Genomic DNA, 23,033 nt, shown 5'->3' on the forward strand with positions numbered 1-23,033 from the left:
ATCTCCCCACAGTAGGTGGTTGTCCTCTTCTGTCCCTTTTCATCCACCCCCCGCCCCCCACAGTGGGTTTTCCTTTTCTGTCCCCCTTCACCCCCCACAGTGAGTTGTCCTCTTCTGTCCCTTTTCACCCCCCCCCCCCCCCCCATAGTCGGCTGTCCTCTGCCCTACTGACAACAACCACCGCTCTACTGACACCGTCTTGCTTACCTGACCATGTCCAGTGCTCCACTGACACTGTCCTCTACCAAACTTGGACCGTCCTTTGTTAATTGCTTTACTGACGCTGTCCAGTGCTTCACTGATACTGTCTGGTGGCCACCTTCTGTTGGTTGGTGTATTGTAATGCTCCACTGCTTTCTTGACCCTGACCATTGATGTGCTGACACTGACCTCTTGGCACTGTACATTGCCCAACTGATAACATTCAATGCTCTACTGGCCATGCCCGCTGCTCTTCTGAGAGTTAACTCTGTCCATACACTGTTCATTGCTGTACTGACACAGGACACTGCTTTCCTAACACTGATCATTGATCTGAAGATATTGACCTCTGACATTCTGACATCATCCACTGCCCTACTCGGTGAAGCACTTGATGGTAGATTGCTGTTACCACATGGTGGGGTGATCTCCTCACTTGTTGGTGGGGTGATCTCCTCACTTGTTGGTGGAGAGATCCCATCACTTGTTGGTGGAGAGATCTCATCACTTTTTGGTGGAGAGATCTCATCACTTTTTGGTGGAGAGATCTCATCACTTGTTGGTGGAGAGATCTCATCGCTTGTTGGTGGAGAGATCTCATCGCTTGTTGGTGAAGAGATCTCATCGCTTGTTGGTGGAGAGATCTCATCGCTTGTTGGTGGAGAGATCTCATCGCTTGTTGGTGGGGTGATCTCATCGCTTGATGGTGGGGTGATCTCTTCGCTTGATGGTGGGGTGATCTCTTCGCTTGATGGTGGGGTGATCTCCTCACTTGTTGGTGGGATGATCTCCTCAATTGTTGGTGGGGTGATCTCCTCAATTGTTGGTGGGGCGATCTCCTCAATTGTTGGTGGGGGGATCTCCGTCTTTCGTAGGGTCATAGGACGGGGAATAGCACTGGGTCGCTCAAGCCTGCTGTTTTTCCCGAGCTCATTCATCAGGGGTAAAGCACTTGTTGGTGGGGTGCTGTTATCACATGGTGAGGTGATGCCATACATCTCTTGTAGGGTCATAGGACGGGGAATAGCACTGGGTCGCACAAGTCTGCTGTTTTTCCTGAGCTCATTCATCTGGGGTAAAGCACTTGTTGGTAGGGTGCTGTTATCACATACTGGGGTGATGCCATACATCTCTCGTATGGTCATAGGACGGGGAATAGCACTGGGTTGCCGAAGCCTGCTGGTTTTCCTGAGCTCATTCATCCGGGGTAAAGCACTTGTTAGTGGGGTGCCTGCATCACTTGATGGTGGGGTGATGATATCACTTGTTGGTGGGGTTAGCTCATCACTTGAGGGTGGGGTAATCACACTTGTTTATGGGGAGATCTTATCACTTGACAGTGGGGCAATTATATCACTTGTTGGTGGGGTGATTTCCTCACTTGTTGGTGGAATGATCTCATCAATTGTTGGTGGAATGATCTCATCAATTGTTGGTGGAATGATCTCATCACTTGTTGGTGGAATGATCTCATCACTTGTTGGTGGAATGATCTCATCACTTGTTGGTGGAATGATCTCATCACTTGTTGGTGGGGTGATCTCCTCACTTGTTGGTGGAGTAATCTCATCTCTTGATGAGGTGATCCCATCACTTGTTGGTAGAGTGATCTCCTCACTTGTTGGTGGAGTAATCTCATCTCTTGATGAGGTGATCTCATCACTTGTTGGTGGAGTGATCTCATCACTTGTTGGTGGAGTGATCTCATCACTTGTTGGTGGAGTGATCTCATTACTTGTTGGTGGAGTGATCTCATCACTTGTTGGTGGAGTGATCTCACCACATGATGGTGGGATGATCTCTTCACTTGGTGGTGGAGTTTCCTCCTCACTTGTTGGTGGGGTGATCTCACTTGTTGGTGGGGTGATCTCCCCAGTTGTTGGTGGGGTGAATACATCACTTGATGATGAAGTGATGTCATCAATCATACACTGGCAGGCGACGTGATGGCCCCCTTCCAGTTTGATTGGTGGAGTCTGCATGTAAGCATCAATGCGACCCCTAGGAGGTGCTACGCTTGGTCTCACCTCCTGAGAATTGAGTGGCTGGATTGTGTCATCTCTTGATGTTGGGGAGAATCGGTTGAACGACTTGAGGTATAATACCAGCAGTGCCTGCAGTATTACGAGCAGCACCAGCAGCATCGCTGGCAGCACCGGCTGTGTCATGACAAGCCCCAGAGAGTATTCTGACCAGATCTCAGCCACAATATTTATAAGCAGGGGCGGGCCTGTGTTGTCTAAGACCAGCCCCTCGCTGAACCAGCAGAAATCAAATTTGACCAGCTCATGATAAAAGAATTCCGTCATCTGCATGAGCATCAGAAATTTTAATATTTTCATGGCCAGAACATTTCTGTGCAGGATGTATTTCAGAATGATAACACTTATGGAGAGTGTCATCTGTACCCACAATGCAGTGCTGGCCAGTAATGAGAACCAGCTGGAGGGTTCCAGTGGCTCGTTTGCCATTTCTCTGACTGGTTCCATTACAGGTTCCTCCATTGACTCGATGGCCTCGTTCTTACTTGGCATGAGGATCTCTGGAGGAGCGTTTTCCATTGCCCTGACCAGTTCTTCCACTGCTTGTTCCGTTGTTCTGATGGTCGCCCCCTTATCCAGCATGTGGATGTCTGGGGGGTCTCTGCTGAAATTTTGTTTATCTCCCCATGGGAGTAAAAACATAAGAATCATGCAGAGGATTTGATGCCTCATTATTATATGAATAGTAACTGACACTAAAAAAAATTACTACAGCAAATCTAGAGAGAAATCAGCTTTTGCCGATCACTATCAATCAAAGGTAATCAATTAACACTGAATTCAAATCACTGGAGTTCAAATACAATGAAACACACAGTAATCCGAGAGAGCTTTCTACAGACAACCTGTCTCTACAGAGAGCAAATGTTAACTGACACCTCAGCTGGGGCTCACTGCTAATTTATAGGCTGAGGAGGTCATGTGACCTCTGACATCACAGAGTGTGTGCATGTGACCATTGGCCAACTGCCAAGATTTCCTGATAAGGAAATCACATAGAGCTCAATCGTAAATAGTGACAAATATGGAATGTTTCTTATTGGATGGAATAGATATTATAAGAGAATTTAGGAGAATAATGGGGTCAAGTGGGGGTAATAAAAATGGGTTATAGCTCAACCGTAGGCTATATATATATATATATATATATATATATATATATATATATATATATATATATATATATATATATATATATTGTTATTATCAGATCAGATTATTGCAGAATCCAGCCTGACGTCTGAAAGTGATTCTGACAAGCAGATTGTAACTGTCAGAAGGTGGGGGAAGGTAAACGGGTGATTTCGAGGCTGGGAGTGGAGGGGGAACTGTCATTAACCACTTGCTGACCCGCCATTTTCTGCCATTTTTTGTTTACAAATCTGTTGAACTGGATGGACTGATGTCTTTTTTTCAACCTCACTAACTAAGATAAAATCAGGATTTTTGCTAGAAAATGACGTAGAACCCCCAAACATTATATATATATATATATATATATATATATATATATATATATATATATATATATATATTTTTAGCAGAGACCCTACAGAATGAAATGCCGATCGTTGCAATTTTATTTATGTCACGCGATATTTGCGATGCGTTTTTCAAACGCAATTTTGTTTTGAAAAAATATATTTATGAAAAAAAAAAAAAACAATATATTCCGGAATTTGTTTTTTAAGATATAAAAGATGATGATAACGGTTACAGAGGAGATCTAGCGCTAGAATTATCGCTCTCTCTAACGTTGGCCGCGATTCCTCACACGTGTGGTGGGAACACCGTTTACATACGCATGCGCGGCTTAGTTATTCGTTCGCTTCTGTGGGAGAGCACGGGGGAGGGGGGCACTTATATATATATATATATATATATATATATATATATATATATAATATATATATATATATATAATATATTTCTTGTTTTTTTTTGTTTGTTTTATTTTTACACTGTCCCTTTTTTTTTGGAATGTAAAGATCCCCTGTAATAGGAATAGGGATGACAGGTCCTCTTTATAGAGAGATCCCCTGTAATAGGAATAGGGATGACAGGTCCTCTTTATGGAGGGATCCCCTGTAATAGGAATAGGGATGACGGGTCCTCTTTATGGAGGAATCCCCTGTAATAGAAATAGGGATGACGAGTCCTCTTTATGGAGAGATCCCCTGTAATAGGAATAGGGATGACGGGTCCTCTTTATGGAGAGATCCCCAGTAATAGGGATGACGGGTCCTCTTTATGGAGATATCCCCTGTAATAGGAATCGGGAGGACGGGTCCTCTTTATGGAGGGATCTCCTGTAATAGGAATAGGGATGACAGAGCCTCTTTATGGAGGGATCCCCTGTAATGGGAATAGGGATGACAGGTCCTCTTTATGGAGGGATCCCCTGTAATAGGAATAGGGATGACATGTCATCTTTATGGAGAGATCCCCTGTAATAGGAATAGGGATGACAGGTCCTCTTTATGGAGGGATCCCCTGTAATAGGAATAGGGATGACAGGTCCTCTTTATGGAGGGATCTCCTGTAATAGGAATAGGGATGACAGGTCCTCTTTATGGAGGGATTTCCTGTAATAGGAATAGGGATGACAGGTCCTCTTTATGGAGAGATCTGCCATCTATAAGACCCCAAATTTGCAAATCTCTTCTTTACATTTCAAAGCAAGAGATCCAAAAAAAACCTCTTTTGAATGAAATCCATTTGATGAATAAAATCAGACCAATCAGGGCACAGATTGCAGGAGCTCCTCCCCTCCATGGACCAGTTTGGCCAGCAGGGGGCTCTGTGTATGGACTATATCTCCCAGCATGCCCCGCTCTCCCCATAGATCTCTGTGCTCAGTGCTGTATCTTGGCCTAGGCTGACAAGGCCCAGGCATAGGGCGGCACTTTGCAAAAAATCTGCACCCCGAACTAAAAAAAAACAGCCTTCTCCCGACTCCTGCATGAAAAGGGTCCCCGCCGGCTTGTGCTACACTTTTAGTATAGTGCCAGTCTTAAGGGGTGAATTGGGTGGGAGGGCAGGGTCCAGGATGCAAATCATTCTGGCACCCCCATAAATCGGTCACACTGCTACCTGCCGGTATGATGATACCGCCCAATGAGGACATTCAGACAGACGCCAGGCCGCTGACCACACTTAATACAACTGGCCTTATGGCCGCCAATGCTAATAGTTGTGGCACTGCAGCCCAGGGCCGGCCCTACCATGGGTCCCGGTGGGACCGTGGGACCCAGGCGGCACTTAGAGAGGGGCGGCCCCCGGCCGCCTCTTCTCTTCTTCGCCTATCGCTAAAAAAAAAAGGTTTGCGGCTGGCCCGACATGCATACTGCGCATGCGCCGCCGCTCGGCAAAGCCCGTAAACGTTCGGTTATTTCCAGGAATAGCCGAACATGTATTAGCTTTCCTGAGTAGCGGCGGCTGCGCATGCGCAGTGTGCATGTCAGGCCGGCCGTGGACGTGTTGACATGTGGCGCCGGGCAGCGCCATTTTTAAATCGTAAGGCGCCCTTTAGGAACAGGTAAGTGAGACTGCACACTACCTGCCATTATGCGGAGCTGCAGGCATACTACAGAAGATGTAATATAAATAGAAGAAAAATTTCCGCGCTAGATGTGACAGAAAACCAAATGATTAAGAACAATAGTGAGCAGCTGGCACAAAATCAACTAACAGTGATTCAAAAAATACAATAAAAACCAAAAAGTGCAGCGCTGAAATCAGTATACAATTATATAGCTGAAAAGCTCATATAAAGAAAACAAAAAAGGAGAGGGGATAATGTCCAAATGAATAGTCCCAATATTAAGTGCAGAGATGTGAATCCACGTGCAAAATAACTTTCTTCCAGTGACACCAGGGAAAAGTGTAGGAAGGGGACACCCTTGTGCTCAGGTATAACAAGCAGCTTACCGAAATTCCGTGGCTGCTCAATTTAATGAGACAGCCTCTCCCAGCTAGTAGTAAACCAGTAGGTCAACCGATATCAAGCTCAGGTGCTTCGAAAGACTCCAAAAGCCGAAAGCCGTTTCCGGTGTGTTGTTAAACCGATCACATTAATATGTGGCACACTTGGAACTTCTCATATACTCCATTGAACGTAAAGCCATATGTAGAAAGAAACAGAGGCCCATAGCGTAATCCCGTAAACCAATAGGTAAATTTATTAAAAAAACTACTTACAATTTAAAAGACAAAAACAGGCATGTAGTATGTGCCGGTCATGGATCTAACCGCGGCGTCCCGCAAGTCTCCAGATCAGCATATGGATAAACAGCCGGCTTCGTTGGGGGGCGTGTGGACGTTTATGTCTGGGATCGCCAACGTTTCGTCATAAGAAAGACTTCTTATGACGAAACGTTGGCGATCCCAGACATAAACGTCCACACGCCCCCCAACGAAGCCGGCTGTTTATCCATATGCTGATCTGGAGACTTGCGGGACGCCGCGGTTAGATCCATGACCGGCACATACTACATGCCTGTTTTTGTCTTTTAAATTGTAAGTAGTTTTTTTAATAAATTTACCTATTGGTTTACGGGATTACGCTATGGGCCTCTGTTTCTTTCTACATATGGCTTTACGTTCAATGGAGTATATGAGAAGTTCCAAGTGTGCCACATATTAATGTGATCGGTTTAACAACACACCGGAAACGGCTTTCGGCTTTTGGAGTCTTTCGAAGCACCTGAGCTTGATATCGGTTGACCTACTGGTTTACTACTAGCTGGGAGAGGCTGTCTCATTAAATTGAGCAGCCACGGAATTTCGGTAAGCTGCTTGTTATACCTGAGCACAAGGGTGTCCCCTTCCTACACTTTTCCCTGGTGTCACTGGAAGAAAGTTATTTTGCACGTGGATTCACATCTCTGCACTTAATATTGGGACTATTCATTTGGACATTATCCCCTCTCCTTTTTTGTTTTCTTTATATGAGCTTTTCAGCTATATAATTGTATACTGATTTCAGCGCTGCACTTTTTGGTTTTTATTATACTACAGAAGATGCAGTGCTGCAGGCATTGTACATGCCCACAGCACTGCATCTCCTGTAGTATGCCCGCAGCCCCGCATTCTCTTGTACCATGCCCACGGCCCTGCATTCTCATGCACCATGCCCGCAGCTCAGCATTCTCCTGTACCATGCCCGCAGACCCGCATTCTCCTGTACCATGCCCACAGCCCCGCATTCTCCTGTACCTACCATGCCCACAGCCCCGCATTCTCCTGCACCATGCCTGCAGCCCCGCATTCTCCTGTACCATGCCCGCAGCCCTGCAGGGCACTGTGGCACTATAGACAGTAGAAAGCCTGGTGCGCTCATCTGCCCAGTGTCTACTGCTCTGTCCTGCTCTTGCTGTCACTCCGTACACACTCACACCCCTCTGACTGCTTTCATAGTCCTATAGAATGTGGGGGCCTCTTGGAGGGCGTGAATTTTTTTTTTTTGGGGGGGGGGGGGGGCAGCATTTCATTCTCGGACCGAGGCAGCACAAAGTCTTGGGCCAGCCCTGCTGCAGCCTAATGCTCCACCTCCCCTCCACCACCCCCAGGTATGGCAGCCATCATGTACCCTCCCCCACCCCCAGGTATGGTAGCCATCGTGTGCCCTCCCCCACCCCCAGGTATGGCAGCCATCTTTTTTTTTTTTTTTTGAAAATCTTTTTATTGTTTCAACAGAAAAACATAACAACACAAAAACAATAGGTGCAAACAGGTTCACATAACAATCTTGCAGCGCATTGTCAACGTCAAGGCAATCAAACATGAAAAAAAAAAAATAATAAAAAGAAAGGGGGAAAAGTGGGCCCACGCAGGGGCATAATTACACTGGCAGCAAGAATACAACGATAATCAGTGTACAGCATAGGATAAGTAGTATAGTCCGGGCCGCCTCTCGGCCGGCCCCGGGTAGCGGTCTACGGAGCCCCCAAGCCGCCCCCGCCCAGACAGGCGGCAAGCAGCGGCACGGAGGAGTCCGCCAGCCACTTGGCCCAAACCCTGTCATGCTTTTTGGGGCATCCCCTGTGAGAATACGTGTCCTTGTACAACGGTATCACCGAATCCACCAGCGCCCTCCACCGCCGGAGCGGGGGAGGGGACCGCTGCCTCCAATGAAGTACTATGTTCTTCCTGGCGAAAAACAGGAGGAGACCCATGAGGGTGCGATCCGCCACCCTTGGGAACAGATCGTCCAGTAGGCCCAACAGGGCCGTCTTGGGCGAGGGGTCTATCGAAACCTGCAACACTCCGTTTGCAGCCGCGTAGACCCGAGACCAGTAATCAGACAAATCTGGGCAGGTCCAGAAAATGTGGATAAAGTCCCCGGGCGCATGGCCGCACCGCCAGCACTCCGGGGAGTGGGACTCATGCATTTTATGTAGGCGATGGGGAGTGAAGTACGCCCGGTGGGCGATCTTATACTGCACCATGCGGTCCCTCAGGGAGACCAGGATCTTAAAGGGGGAGTCCCACACCTGTTGCCAGTCCTCGGCGTCCATGTCCGGGACATCCCGAGTCCACCGATCTCGGAGACCCGAGAGCTCCGGAGAGAACACCCGAAGGAGATGGGCGTGCAGGACCGAGGCGGCGCGGGCGGAGCAGTCAAACCGAAGAACCCGCTCCAGATCCGACTGCACCACCCCCGCCCCCCCCCGCGGGAACTGAGCCCCGAAGGCATGGGACAACTGGAGATAACGGAAGAGGTGAGACGGGGGCACCCCGTGAGACTCACAAAGTTGGGCAAATGAAGGGAGGGAGAAGTCCGAGGACAGATCCGAAATCACCTTAATGCCGTATCTGGTCCAGGCCGCCGGGTCGGGGAGGGAGTACAAGTGGGGCAGAGTAGGGTTGATCCACAGCGGCGCCCTAGGGGAGACCGCGGTGCTCGGGTAAGCCTCCAGCGCCAGGCCCTGACGCCAGGCTCTGAGCGTCGTTAGCATGGATGAGGTCAAAGGATACGGAGCCTTGGGGCCCCGGAACAACAGATGCGACAGCGCCTCCATTGACCCCAGCACCGCCGCCTCCAGCACCACCGCGGAGTTGGAGGCATCAGGAGACAGCCACCACACCGCGGAAACCAACTGGGAGGCCAAAAAATATTTATGACAGTCTGGGAAAGCTAGACCCCCCTGTGACTGGGGTCTCATCAGCGTTGAAAACTTGTAGCGGGGGGGGCGAGGGCCCCACAAAAAGGAGGAGAAGAGCCTATTCAAATTGGTGAAGAAGGTTTTGGGGATCCATTGGGGTGAGTGGCGAAAGAGGTAGGTCAATTTAGGGAGGATCTTCATTTTTATCAGATTCACCCTGCCCAACAGGGAGAGGGGAAGGTTCTCCCATGCCTTCAGCCTGGCCCGAACATCCCGCACCACCGGGTCTAGATTAAGGGAAATAAATTCCGAGGGGTCCTTAGACACCCTCACCCCCAGATACATGAAACTGTCGACCCACTGTAGCGAGAGATCCGGCGGGGCAGCACTCCTGGCCGCCTCGTCGATCGCAAGCAGCTGGGACTTTGACCAATTCACCTTTAGGCCCGTCACCCTGGAGAAGCCGTCCAGGATGTCCAGAGCCCCCCGAAGGGAGGGACCCGCATCCTGCAAAAACAACAGGAGGTCGTCCGCGTACAGCGCCACCCTCTCCTCCAGCCACGCCACCCGAAGCCCCCGAACCTCCGGCGAGGTTCGGAGCGCCTCAGCCAAGGGTTCCATGGCGATGGCGAAAAGGGCCGGAGAAAGAGGACAGCCCTGCCGCGTACCTCTGGACAACAGGAACGAAGGGGACAGCCTTCCTCCCAACCGAATGGCCGCCCTTGGAGATCTATAGATTGTCTGCAACCATCGTATAAACAACAGGGGGAACCCCATTCTCCTGAGGACCTCCCACAGGAACAACCACTCCACTGAATCAAAAGCCTTCTCTATATCCAAGGAGGCGACCACCCGTGCACCGGAGTTCAAATGTTGAGTTTGCAAATTAGTATAAAGCCTACGCAGATTGACATCTGTGGATCTGTTGGCCATAAACCCCGTTTGATCCTGGTCAATCACGGAGGGGAGGATGGGGCGAAGTCTGGAGGCAAGAATTTTAGTGAGAACCTTGAGGTCATTATTAAGTAGGGCAATTGGGCGGTAGGAAGCGCACAGCTTTGGGTCCTTCGGGGGTTTAGGGATCAGGATAATGTGTGCCTCTGCCATAGAGGGCGGCAAGGAGCCCATCTCCAGGCAATCGTTGTACAATGCCGCCAGCAGGGGGGCCAGCACTCCTGCATGAGTTTTGTAGAATTCAATGGGCAGCCCATCGGGGCCAGGGGCCTTGCCTCCAGGGATAGAACGTATCACTATCTCCACCTCCTCTGCCGTGACCGGCCGAACCAAATCGGAGCGCTCCGCGTCCGACAACCAACCCAGGGCAACCGGATCCAGGAGCTGTTGCAGATCCTCCGGCCGGAGGTCCGCGGGCAAGGTAGTAGCATATAATCGGGAGTAGAAGTCCCCAAAAAGCCCCAAAATTCCCTCCGGTGAGGTGACCGCCTCCCCAGAAGGAGAAGTGAGCTCCGGAACCAGGGTGAGGGGGGCATCATGATGAGACATAACAGCCAGCAGTTTCCCGTTCCGATCCCCGTATTCAAAAAACCTCTGTTTAGAGTGGTACATAGACAACCGGGTGACCTCAGTCAGGTGTAGATGCAAGTCTCTCTTACTCGCCTGCAGCTCCTCAAAGTTGGCGGCCGAGGGGTCCCGGACATAGCGGCCAGAAGCCGCCTCGGCCGCCGCCTCCAAGTCGGACACCGCAGCCAGCTGCTGGACTCGAACGGCTTTGATTGCTGAAATATAGTGGCCCCTAGTAACCGCCTTAAAGGCGTCCCATACCAGTCCGGGAGAGGATGTACCTGCATTAGTCTGCCAATAGTCGTTTATCATAGACGGGGTCTGGGCTACAATCTCGGGCTGGTCCACCCACTGGGCACCGAGGCGCCACAGAGCACTACTGCGGTCACAGCCCGAGCGAATAACAACCTGCAAGGGACTATGGTCCGACAAGCCGCTGGGGAGATAAGAGACCTCCTCCACATCAGACAACATGTGCGGGTTGGCGAAGCCATAGTCTATCCTGGAGGATGTTTTGTGGGTAGCAGAGAAGCAGGAGTAAACCTTCTCCTGGGGGTGTTTCCAGCGCCAAACCTCCTGTAACCCGGCGGCCGAAGACCAATGGAGAAGGTCCCCGGAAAAGGCCTTGGGAGGCAAGGGCCTGTCAAGGTCCGGGGAGAGGATGGCGTTGAAGTCCCCCAGGAGAAGCAGTTTGGCTGGACAGTAGCCGGAGACCCTCTCCAGGACGGCATATAGGACCTCAGCTTTGAACGGTGGGGGCACATAAATGCCCGCCACCACATACCTCTGCTGCCACATAGTGAGCACCAGCACCACATATCGTCCGGAGGGGTCGGTGTGCACCGCCTCCACCACACAGGGCAAAGATTTATGAATCAGCACAGAAACACCCCTTGCATAAGTAGAGTAGGAGGCATGGAACGACCTCTGTACCCACGGTTTTTTAAGAGACAGGAGCTTGCTGCCCACCAGGTGGGTTTCTTGCAAAACCAGTATGGAGGGGTTGTAACGCTGCACATACTGAAAGAGCAATGCCCGCTTAAACTTGGAATTGAGACCCCGTACGTTCCAGGATAGCACAGAGAAGGTAGATGGTTTACGTGATGCCATCCTGGAAGGTTACATAAATGAACACCCCAGAAGTATCACCCATAGGTACTTCCTCCTGGGGAGCAGCAAGATCGAGTAAACCCATGCACCAAACAAAAACACGAACAAACAAAGTAAGCCCCCCTGGAGGGAGAGCACAACACCCCAAACACATAACGTTTACCCTACTGTACCCCGTTACCCCAAAAACCAAGGGGGAGAGCCCAGGGACAGTTTGAACCCAAAACTGAGAAAAAAAAAAAACGGTTAGGCACCGGCCAACAGACCGCCTGGGCCTACCGCCACAGTCTGTCCAAAAACAGTCCGCCCACCGCCAACAGGGCCAGCGGAAAGCACAGTTCAGGGAGCCTGTCAAAAAACAAAAAAGGCAAAAAGTCAAGCAAAAGGGAAGAAAAAAAAAAGAAAAAAAAACAGTGCAGTTCACCCGAGCTCCGTGGTGAACAAAAGGGACATAAGGGCCAAAGGAGGATGCAGGGCAAGCATCTGCCGTGAGGACGGAGGTGCAAGTGTCCAGGAGTCCCGAGAAACACATCCGAGGGAGGCAGAATAGAAGCATGTAGGAGAGCAGGAGCGGGAACAAAAGGGGCAAACAGGGCAGAAGTCAGCACAGGAGTTCACTTACAGAGTCCAGGACATCGCACAGCCGAGGGGAACCCAGGGGGTCATCAACAATCAGGCCGCAGCACCCAAGGTGTCAATCCATTCACTGGCATCTGGGGGGGTCTCGAAGAATCGCACTGTGCCCTGATGGGCCACCCTCAGCCGACTGGGATACAGCATACTGTATTTAATATTCCTCTCTCGCAGGCGACGTCTCACCTCGTTAAAGGATCTGCGGCGCCTCTGTACTTCAGCCGAGAAATCTGGGAAGAACATCACCCTGGTATTCTCATAGGGCAACTCCTCTTGCTTCCTAGCCGCAGCAAGGATCATATCCCGGTCCCGGTAATTCAGCATCCGGACCAGGAACGGTCTGGGGGGGGCCCCCGAGGGTCGCTTGCCCGTGGGCACCCGGTGAGCCCGCTCAACCACATAGGTAGCAGGAAGGTCACGCAGGTGCAGAAGGGATTTGAAGAAGTCCTCAGCAAAGGCCTCAGGGCGATCACCTTCCGCGCCCTCCGGCAAGCCCACCACACGGATGTTATTTCGGCGTTGCCTGTTCTCGGCATCATCCACCTTGCTAGTGAGCGCGGCGACCAACGCCTGTAAGTCCGCTAGCTGAGCCGAATGGGATCCCTGCCGGTCTTCTACCTCTCCAATCCGATCCTCAGCCTCCGTCATCCTGCCCCTGATCTTGTCCAGATCGTGGCGTATCAGGGTGCATTCGGAGGCCACGCTGTCTATGCGGAGCATGAGGGAAGCTTTGCAGCCTTCAATGGCCGCGAGGATGGGTCCAGTGATCGCCGCCGCCTCCACCGCCACTTCCGCGGGCGCAGGGGAGCTCCGCTCCGGCGTCCGTGAGCCCGATGGCTGCGAGTCAGGGGAGGAAGACATCCCCGCCGAGGCCTTGGAGCAGCGACTTGCCTGGGGACTGTCGGAGACTGGCAAGATGGCGCCGGGAGGACACGTGGCCCGGCTCTTCCCCGGGCGCTGAGGCTTCGGATCCTTGGGCAGCTTACCCTTCGGCTTGGTCGACATGGCAGCAGGACCAGGACGATCCAGAGGAGCAGGACAAGCCGGCAAGCCAGGTACAGTAAACAGAATGGCCCTAAAACGGAGGAATTTGCACGGATGGTCACGGAGCTCTGCAGCCACACGTCCGCTCAGACTCACATCCCGGCCACGCCCCCATGGCAGCCATCTTTACACGTCCTTCAGTGAGAATACTGAATTCCATCATATACAAATAAGACTTTTACCTCTATATGATGGTAATAATATTTTGGAGCTGCTCACCTCATATGTACTATCCCAATATGTCCCTGGATGAGTAAGATTACTCCAATCTTATGAGATATTTGACTTGTGTTTGCTGCCACTGATTATTTCACTGATTTGTATAATGACTCCGGATTTCCTATTTATTATGCAAATCAATTAAATAATCCGATGATTACAATCAGTGGCAGCAAACACAAGTCCAAATATCCTAAAAGAAAGGAGTAATCTTACTAATCCTGTGACAAAAGGATGTACTAATGGGCACTGATATGCTGCACTGATAAGGCAGCACTGATATGCTGCCCTAATGGGCACTAATATGCTGCACTGATTGACACTGATATGCTGCATTGATGGGTGCTAATAGGTTGCACTGATATGCTGCACTGATGGGCATTGATATGCTGCACTGGTGGGCGCTAATAGGCTGCACTGATGGTACTGATAAACTGCACTGATGGGCAAGATAAGCTTTTCTGATGGAGCTGCACTGATATGTTGCACTGATGGGCACTAATAGACTGCACTGATGACCACTGATGAGGCTGCGCTCATGGCCACTGATGAGGCGGCACTGATAAGCTGCACTGATAAGGCGGCACTGATTTGATGAACTGATAGGCTACACTGGTGGCCACTTTAAATCGGAGCCTTTTAAGCTCCAGTAACTGGAAATGTCGTCATGACATCGCTTCCGGGGTTTCTACATCGGAGACCCAATCAGAGCCAAATCCAACTTTGTTTGGGACTCCGGCCTGCCAGCAGACGTGCCGGCTGGTCATCGGGAGACCCGGGCGGAGCGGCGGTGGGGGGTGTGTCCCCGGTGTCCCCTTCCGCTGCTTATGATAACGGCTGAAGGGCTGCTTAGCCACATTGGTTGTTATCACAAGAAAGCCGACTGTCCACTCTAAAAACAGTACCGGCGGGATGCCGGCGTTTGCATATCACCCCGCTACAACCCCTTGAAAGCCGAAGGACGCAAATTTGCGTTACATTGGCGTTAAGGGGTATGAAGAGGTTCAGGAAAAACTAACCCTAAATCTACTCTCAGCCACATTCCAAGACTAAGCTAACCCTGTAAAGCAAAAAACGCTGTACTTTTCCAAAGCCAGTCCAATCCAGTCTCCCGTGTGCGGAGACTGTGTGCGGGAGAGAACCGACAACGGCGAGTAAGTGATGTCACCCATAGAGTTACTATGGGGCTTCCGCTGTCGGCTGTCTCTCCTGCACCCGCCTACACAGAGAAGCCACCGCTGACAGCTTAGCAAGGGACCGGAGCGGCTGCAGAATAGGGAAGTACATTTTTGCAGGGTTAGATAGATTCGTTTTAGAATGTGGCTGTGAGTAGGTTTAGAGTTTGTTAGTTTTTGGCTGATTGTCCGCTTTAGGATCGGGTTCCACACTTCCCTGGTAAAGCTCCTCCTGCTCGATCTGTAAGTGCCTCTTGGGCTTTTTGGCATCAGGCTTTGGGCTTGGGGTCCTTCAGGCAGCTGTTTAAGCAGCAGAGATCTCTTGGGTTATTTTGCTTGGTTATGAGGGCCTGTTTGTGTTTTGTTACTATTTTATGCCCATCCCCCAAGTGTACATCCCAATCATCTCTAAATCATTTGCCGGGGTGCAAATCCTCCTGTTGGTGGCAGTAAAACCCAAATGTTCCTGAATGCCGTGTTTCCTAATGAACTCCAAGAAATGGAGGTAGTAAGCGGTAAATACAGAAATCATATTTCATGTGACTAACCTCAACCAGTAAAAAAATAAAAATATTTCCAGCCAATTGAGAAAGAAGGGATGATGACGTCATTGTATCCAGGCAGACTGGGCAACGACCACAAATCAGAAGACTTCTGAAGGTAAAGAAAAAGTTTACACAGCTTAAGTGGCGGTTCACATATATGCAATGCGGGACCCTGCAAATCCACTGCGGATTCCCGCATCGCATTCAACTCACAGGCAGTTCACACTGCCATATGCGAATCGCTGAGGGTGTCAGTTCGCATATCGCAGTGCAAACTGTCAGTTCGGACATGAATCGGATCGATCTGATTCTGGTGCGGACCCGAAAAAGGGTCCGAATATTATGCGGATTCGTACAATCTGTATGGCTGAATTCGCATCGCACAGACATCGCATGTGATTTGCAGAGCAGTGCGCTGTCTGTCATCCCATGTATGTGAACCGGGACTAAAGTTTAACTAAAGGCAAAACTTTTTTGTAGTTTTGGATGGAGTGGGGAGGGGTTGACCCTCTGTTTTATTGCTGTCTGTGCCCCCGTTAGGGAGATTCACCCTCTCTATTTGTCCTGTTTATCATTGAAAGTGAAAGTAAAATCCCAACATTTGGGGTGTCCTCAGAAAGTAATAGAGGGGAAATCTTCCAATGGGGACACTAGTTTTAGTGATCTGGGGGTCACTAAAACTAGTGGGCACGCTGAACAGTTGCCGGGGGCCCCACCTGCCCAGTGACCCAGCCCCAGCCAAGCATTAGTCCCGATTCCTGTGTGAATCCCGCCGCCGAACTTAGCAGGTGGCAAGCGCCTCTCGGCCCTGAGCTATTGTCAGGCCAATGGGCCATGGAGGGGGATCCCACAACTGGGTCTGACTCCCGTCCCTGTGTGTGTGTGTTCACCGGACCCAGCCGCCAAACTTGGAATCTGTCATTAGCCTGGCACTGCTGTACCAATAAATATCGCCTTATCCATAATTTGCATTTTTATTCTCGTGGGTGATTGTGTAGGCGGGGCCCCAGTGCAATGCATTGCCCGGGCCCTTTAATGCTTTTAAGATGGCGCTGTCTAGGTTTGTCTCCCATCGCCACCTCCACTAACACACAGAGCTGGGTGTGTCCCATCACTGATTCCAAAAAAGAATTCTGGTTGGTCACACGTCCAGTAAAATCACCTTTGTTTCAGCAGAAACACGTCCGGCTGGCGATGCTGTTCCCCTCTATTCGTGTTTTTGGACGTTTTTATGGACTTCCTGAAATAAAGGTGACTTTACTGGAAGTGCAGCCGACCAGAATTCTTTTTTTGCTCCTTGCTGGCTTCATCTGTCCCTGAACCCCAAACAGAGAAGACATGGCTGAACAGGGCAGCCATCAGAAATTTTGGGGCCCCTTGCACAGCTTTAGACCAAAACAAAAAAATTGATGCAAAACATCCATCTCCTGCGCTCTGAGGTAATCTTCTAACCACATCCAACCACACTCATGCGGCTACTGAAGACTTTCTACTTGACTTTGCTTGGATACTTCGGCCTTGCAGCCCCTTTTCCAGACCAGGGTAGTCTGAGACCACTAAGAACAAACACAAGGGCGCACCGGCCTAGTGCATTATCCTCTATAAAGGTTTTATTGGATAAAAGGTAGAAAAATACTCACAAACAGAGTCTTGGTAAAAGCATATCAAATGGATATAGTGCCATCCGCATCAGAACCACAAGGTGTAGCGTCCTCTGAAGCTAGGCTTACGCGTTTCAAGGCTTCGCCCCTTACTCAGAGCCTGGGCCCCCCCTCGGGCCTTACCACCTGGCCACTGAATGCCTGCAGGAGGGAGAGGAGGAGAAGCGAGCATTTAGCAGCTGCTGGAGGTTATTGGAGTGATCGGTTCCTCTATATTCTGCCCCCACCACCCCCCTCCTATCCTGGTGTACAGGGGGCCGCACTAGCCCACTGGAGAATGGGGCCAGGTTGCACATGTGCCCCCTCTAGTTATGCCCCTGGATGGGATTAGTGGCAACAGTGGTGGATGGGATCAGTGGTGGTGGGGCTGATGCCTTTGCTGTAATACCATTGGCTGGGCTTCCATTATGCCCCCAAGTACCTTTCAGGAGGGATGGGCCACCTCCAGGCTCACCTGCCCCCTATCTATCCATTAGCTTGCATGTGCTTCCACTGTGAAGACTCATAAATTCACTAGAGTTAGGACTGCAGGTAATACAGGGTGCCGTGGAGTGGCCCTGCAGCTTACACATGCGTTTGTAAATGTGTGCTAACTAAACCCCTGTTTTGACGCAAACTGTAAGACAAGTTAATTTGGTTGGTAAGCAAACTGGTTAGCAAATTGAACTGGGAATTTTACTTTTGTTTGTCTCATGTGCGTTGCCCTTCCATGTGTTCTTTGCTATGAAGGCCAGTTATAGGTGGGGGCAGAGGCCATTTTCTTTGTAGTGCATTATCTTCTATAAAGGTTTTATTGGATAAAAGGTAGAAAAATACTCACAAACAGAGTCTTGGTAAAAGCATATCAAATGGATACAGTGCCATCTGCATCAGAACCGCAAGGTAGGTATATCGTCCTCAGATGCTAGGCTTACGCGTTTCGAGGCTTCAGCTCTTCCTCAGGGCCTGCCCCCCCCCCCCCTCCCGGGCCTTACCACCTGGCCACTGAATGCCTGCGGGAGGGAGAGGAGGAGAAGCGAGCATTTAGCAGCTGCAGGAGTTTAGTGATTGGTTCCTCTATATGCTGCCCCCACCATCCCCCCTATCCAGGTGTACAGGGGGGCCGCACCTGCCCACTGGAGCATGGGGCCAGGTTGCACATGTGTCCCCTCTAGTTATGCCCCTGGATGGGATTAGTGGCGACAGTGGTGGATGGGATCAGTGGTGGTGGAGCTGATGCTGGCCTGGACAGCACTAGGCCCCCGCTATCAACAGTACATGCAAGGAGAATTACCACACATGCACATTGCCTAACCAAACGGCTGCCACTGATATGGGTGGAAATCCAGAACAGAATGACCATACATCAAAACTAGAAGAAGTGACAGCCGCCCCCCCCCCCCCCCCCCACAGTGGTGGGAACACTAGGGCCCCGCTCCCAGGCCCCTCGTGTATGGGCTGTCTCCCCCTAATGGCGGCCCTGTGGCTGAACCCAATGGACCGGATCACGATCCGCGGCCAGAGTACTAGGGCCCAGGAGGAGTAAATCATGCCAAGAGCATCTAACAGTATACTTCTTGCGGGATAAAGGGACTTGTCCTGTCTGTGGTCCGGCGTGCAGAGGGAGCCATGTAGTATACTGTTGGATACTCTTGGCATGATTTACTCCTCCTGGGCCCTAGTACTCTGGCCGCGGATCGTGATCCGGTCCAGTGTCCACCACCCCTTTGGGTATCCCAGCAACACTGGATTTTCTTATCTGGTTCTTGCCGGGCGAGTATCGGAACTGTTGTGATCTCCCTGGGACCCCACTGTGTTCTCTCTCAGCAGATGTTATTTTTGGACAAAATGAACTATTGATGGATTTACAAAGAGTTGGTCCCTGAAGAAGCCGGCGAAACATGTAGGACCTGTGATCTATATCATTGTTCTTTTTTGTTACTGTCCATTTCTGTAACAGCATTTTTGCTACTATTTTAAATATTTGATTATTTGTTTTTCAATAAACTTTTTATAATTTTATTTTTTATCTACAGTGTTGTTCCATGTACTTGTGTACTTTAAAAACATATGACAGCCCTTGAAAATCCCAATTTTAGTTGGATTGCAGTCCAGGTCATGGTTTGATTTGGACTGCTTCCATCCATTATGTTTTACAAATAGGGATGTGGCTGCTATATGTAAGCACAGTGAGCCAACAATCTTTCACTTTTTCAATTTCACAATGCGAGTACAGAATAAACCCCCCCCCCCCCACCTTCTATAGAGGGCCTAGTTCCCCCATTTATCACTGCTTAGACCTCTCGCTGTGTCCTGACATTATTTATGCTCAGATATGATGTATGAACACGTGCGAATCTGCCCGACGGCTACAAGACTTCTCACATCCAACTCTTCTCACTCCCTAAACACCTTCCTGTCACTGTGCATCATGTCACAAAGCCCGGCACCGCGGGGGCTACAGATTATCAATAAATGATGATAATAATTGTTTCTTTTCTCTGCAGAGTACAAAAGCGCGTCTGAAATCCACAGAGAAGGAGCTGAGTGATCTGAAATGGGAACACGAGGTGTTAGAACAAAGATTCCAAAAGGTGACTATTAAATGAAGTGCAGATCTGCGGCTAAAGATAATGTATTATAGAGCTCAGGCACTAGGCGGCCATTCTAAGTGTAGCTCCACAGTACATCAGGATTGGTCAGTTTTCAGATATACAGGTGGGAGCATCTCCTAAAATTAGAATATCATCAATCAGTGAATTTATTTCAGTAATTCAATTCAAAAAGTGAAACTCATATATTTTATATAGATGCATTACACAATTACACATTATTGCACATATTTCTATTACGACTATTTACGGCGGCAGTCAGCCCCTCACAGGCAAAGCGACGTAGGGCTACGTCACTAGCCTGTGAGGCTCCAGGGAGCGAGCGTGCGCCGCCGGAGGCGCGCTCCCACTCGGTCACGGACCCCCCCCCCCGCGCGTGTGCCCAGCTGACCCGATGTCCGCTGGGCACTCGCGATCGTCCGTTACACCGAAAGAAAGGCAGGCGGCTAATGTAAACAAAGCCGCCTGTCATTCTTCCCTGTGTAAGAATGGAGATCATACGGTTCTGCTATGTAGGACCGTTGATCTCTGTTCTTATACATCAAGCCACATCCAATCACAGTAAGAAACACGCCCCTAGGGACACACTTAACCCCTCCCTCTCAAAAAAAGTTAACCCCTTCACTGCCAGTGTCATTTTTACAGTAACAGTGCATATGTATAGCACTGATTACTGTAGTAATATCACTGGTAACCCCAAAAGTGTCAAAAATGTCAGTCAAGGGTCCGATCTGTCCGCCGCAATGTCGCAGTCCCGCAAAAAAAAATCGCAGATCGCCGCCATTACTCGTTAAAAAAAAAAAAAACAACAAAAATGACAAAAATCTTTCCCTTAGTTAGTAAACGCAATAACTTTTGCGCAAACCAATCAATATACGCTTTTTGTGATTTTTTTTTTTTTTTTTTTTACCAAACATATGTAGCATAAAACAAATTGGCCTAAAATGTTAAAAAATTTTGATTTTTACATTTTTGGGGGGGGGGGGGGGGGGGGGGGAATTTCATATAAAAAAAATGTGAAAAATATTGTTATTTTTGCAAAATTGACGCTCTTTTTTTGTTTATAGCGCATGATCAAAAAATCGCATAGGTGATCAAATACCACCAAAAGAAAGCTCTGTTTATGGGAAAAAAAGGACGTCAAATTCGTTTAGGTGCAGCGTCGCACGACCGCGCAATTGTCCGTTAAACTCACGCAGTGCCGAATAGCAAAATAGGCCCTGGTCAGGAAGGGGGTAAAATCTTCCGGGGCTTAAGTGGTCAATAGAGAAATGTTGTCTTAGTGAAAAGTCTGTCCATGTACAGTATAGGATGCACTCAATACTTGGTCAGGGCTCCTTTTGCATGAATTACTGCATTAATGAAGCGTGGCATGGAGGGCATCAGCCTGTGGCACTGCTGAGGTGTTATGGAAGCCCAGGTTGCTTTGATAGTGGCCTTCAGCTCCTCTGCATTGTCGGGCCTGGTGTCTCTCATCTTCCTCCTGACAATACCCCACAGATTCTTTATGGGGTTTAGGTCAGGCCAGTTTGCTGGCCAATCAAGCACAGTGATCCCATGATCATGTGACCAGGCATTGGTAGATTTGGCAGTGTGGGTATATGAGTTTCATTTGAATTACTGAAATAAATAAACTTTTTGATGATATTCTAATTTTATGAGATGCACCTGTATATCTCTACAGACTAAATATTATACACTGATTTGGGCTCTTTTCACCAAAGAAATGGTGCAGAATGCCTTTTGTCCTAAATTTATGAAGAAAGATTATTTGTAAAAATTTTATAACAAACTAAGAACATTTTTTTGTTTCTTTTCAAAATTTTCAGTCTTTTTTCATTTATATCACATAAAATAAAACCCCCAGTGGTGATAAAATCCCAACAAAAGAAAGCTTTATAGTTATATAGTTACATAGTAGTTGAGGTTGACTAAAAACATCAGTCCATCCAGTTTAACCTGTGTAGGTGTGTGTGTCAGTAGCCTGCTCATTTCCCATACCCCTGAATGTTGTGATCTGTGAGATGCACTTCCAAGAGTCTTTTAAAAGTAGTCATACTCCCCGAAGCTACCACCAATTGTGGAAGAAAGTTCCACATTCTCACCGCCCTTACAGCGAAGAACCCCTTACGCAGCTTAAGGTTAAACCGCCTCTCCTCTAATCTCATTTTGTGGCCACGTGTCTTCTTGCACTCCTTGGGACTAAATAGTTTTCTACCTATGCTAGGATCACCATTGAGGTATTTGTAAATCGCTATCATGTCCCCTCTCATGTGTCTCTTTTTTTGTCTAAAAAAATGATAAAAGTATCATATGGGTACAGTGTAGCATGACCGTGCAATTGCCATTCAAACATGTGACAGCCCGGTATTGAAGGGGTTAAAGTTGTAAAACATGTGGAAATGCGCATGTATTGCAGCGATGTACTGAATATGTTTTTCTATTTGCCCAGATATAAGCTTTAATGCGGAGTTCCACCCAAAAGTGGAAGCTCCGCTTATCTGTCTCCTCCCCCCATCCAACGCCACATTTGGCCCCTTTCAGGGGAAGGGGGAAGCAGGTACCTGTTTTTGACAGGTACCCGTCCCCACTTCTGTCAGAAGTTCAGCCCCCCTCCTCCTACCCTGCATGCGCAGTAGGCAATTGGCTGTGAAGCCGCAAGGCTTTACTACTGGTTTCCCTTATAGGCAATGGTGGCGGCAGCACCTGAGAGCCGATGGAAACATTAGCTGGGGAGCCGACATTGCTGGATTCCAGGACAGGTAAGTGTCCTAATATTAAAAGTCAGCAGCTACAGTATGTTAATTTTTCGGGGGGGGGAGGGGGGGGGGGGCTGGAGCTCCGCTTTAATTAAAAAAAGGATTTTTAGCTAAGTGAAACCCTGGAGCTCATGCAGTTTGGTATTTGACCACTAGATGGCACTATCATATAATCTGTGAATTACATAGTTTGCACTCCCAAACCTTTAAAAAAAAGTAGTGATAACAAAATTAGAGACTTTGGAGATTTTGTGAAAGTTAGCTACACACACTACAATCAGAACGTACAATCTGCATTCTAATAAACTATAAAATGCTAAGCCTTCCTGATTGGATGTAGGCCGAGTTAGATCTCCATGCTACATGATTGTAGAATGTAGAGAAATGTTACTGGGTGAACCACTTCTTCAATTTTTTATATGTCTT

General features: G+C 49.0%; 1 protein-coding gene across 2 annotated transcripts in view; it reads left to right on the forward strand.

Annotated features, from left to right (window-relative positions):
* Positions 1-23,033, forward strand: part of LOC309565794 (dynein regulatory complex subunit 4-like) — a 69,936-nt gene that overhangs the window by 38,544 nt on the left and 8,359 nt on the right. For both annotated transcript variants that reach the window (XM_082270789.1, XM_082270790.1), the window contains exon 8: positions 19,744-19,830. In XM_082270789.1, the coding sequence (XP_082126915.1) occupies positions 19,744-19,830 (87 nt within the window). The remainder of the gene's footprint in view (positions 1-19,743; positions 19,831-23,033) is intronic.

Source organism: Pelophylax lessonae, assembly GCF_965119305.1.
Source record: "Pelophylax lessonae genome assembly, chromosome: 10".
NCBI lineage: Eukaryota > Metazoa > Chordata > Amphibia > Anura > Ranidae > Pelophylax > Pelophylax lessonae.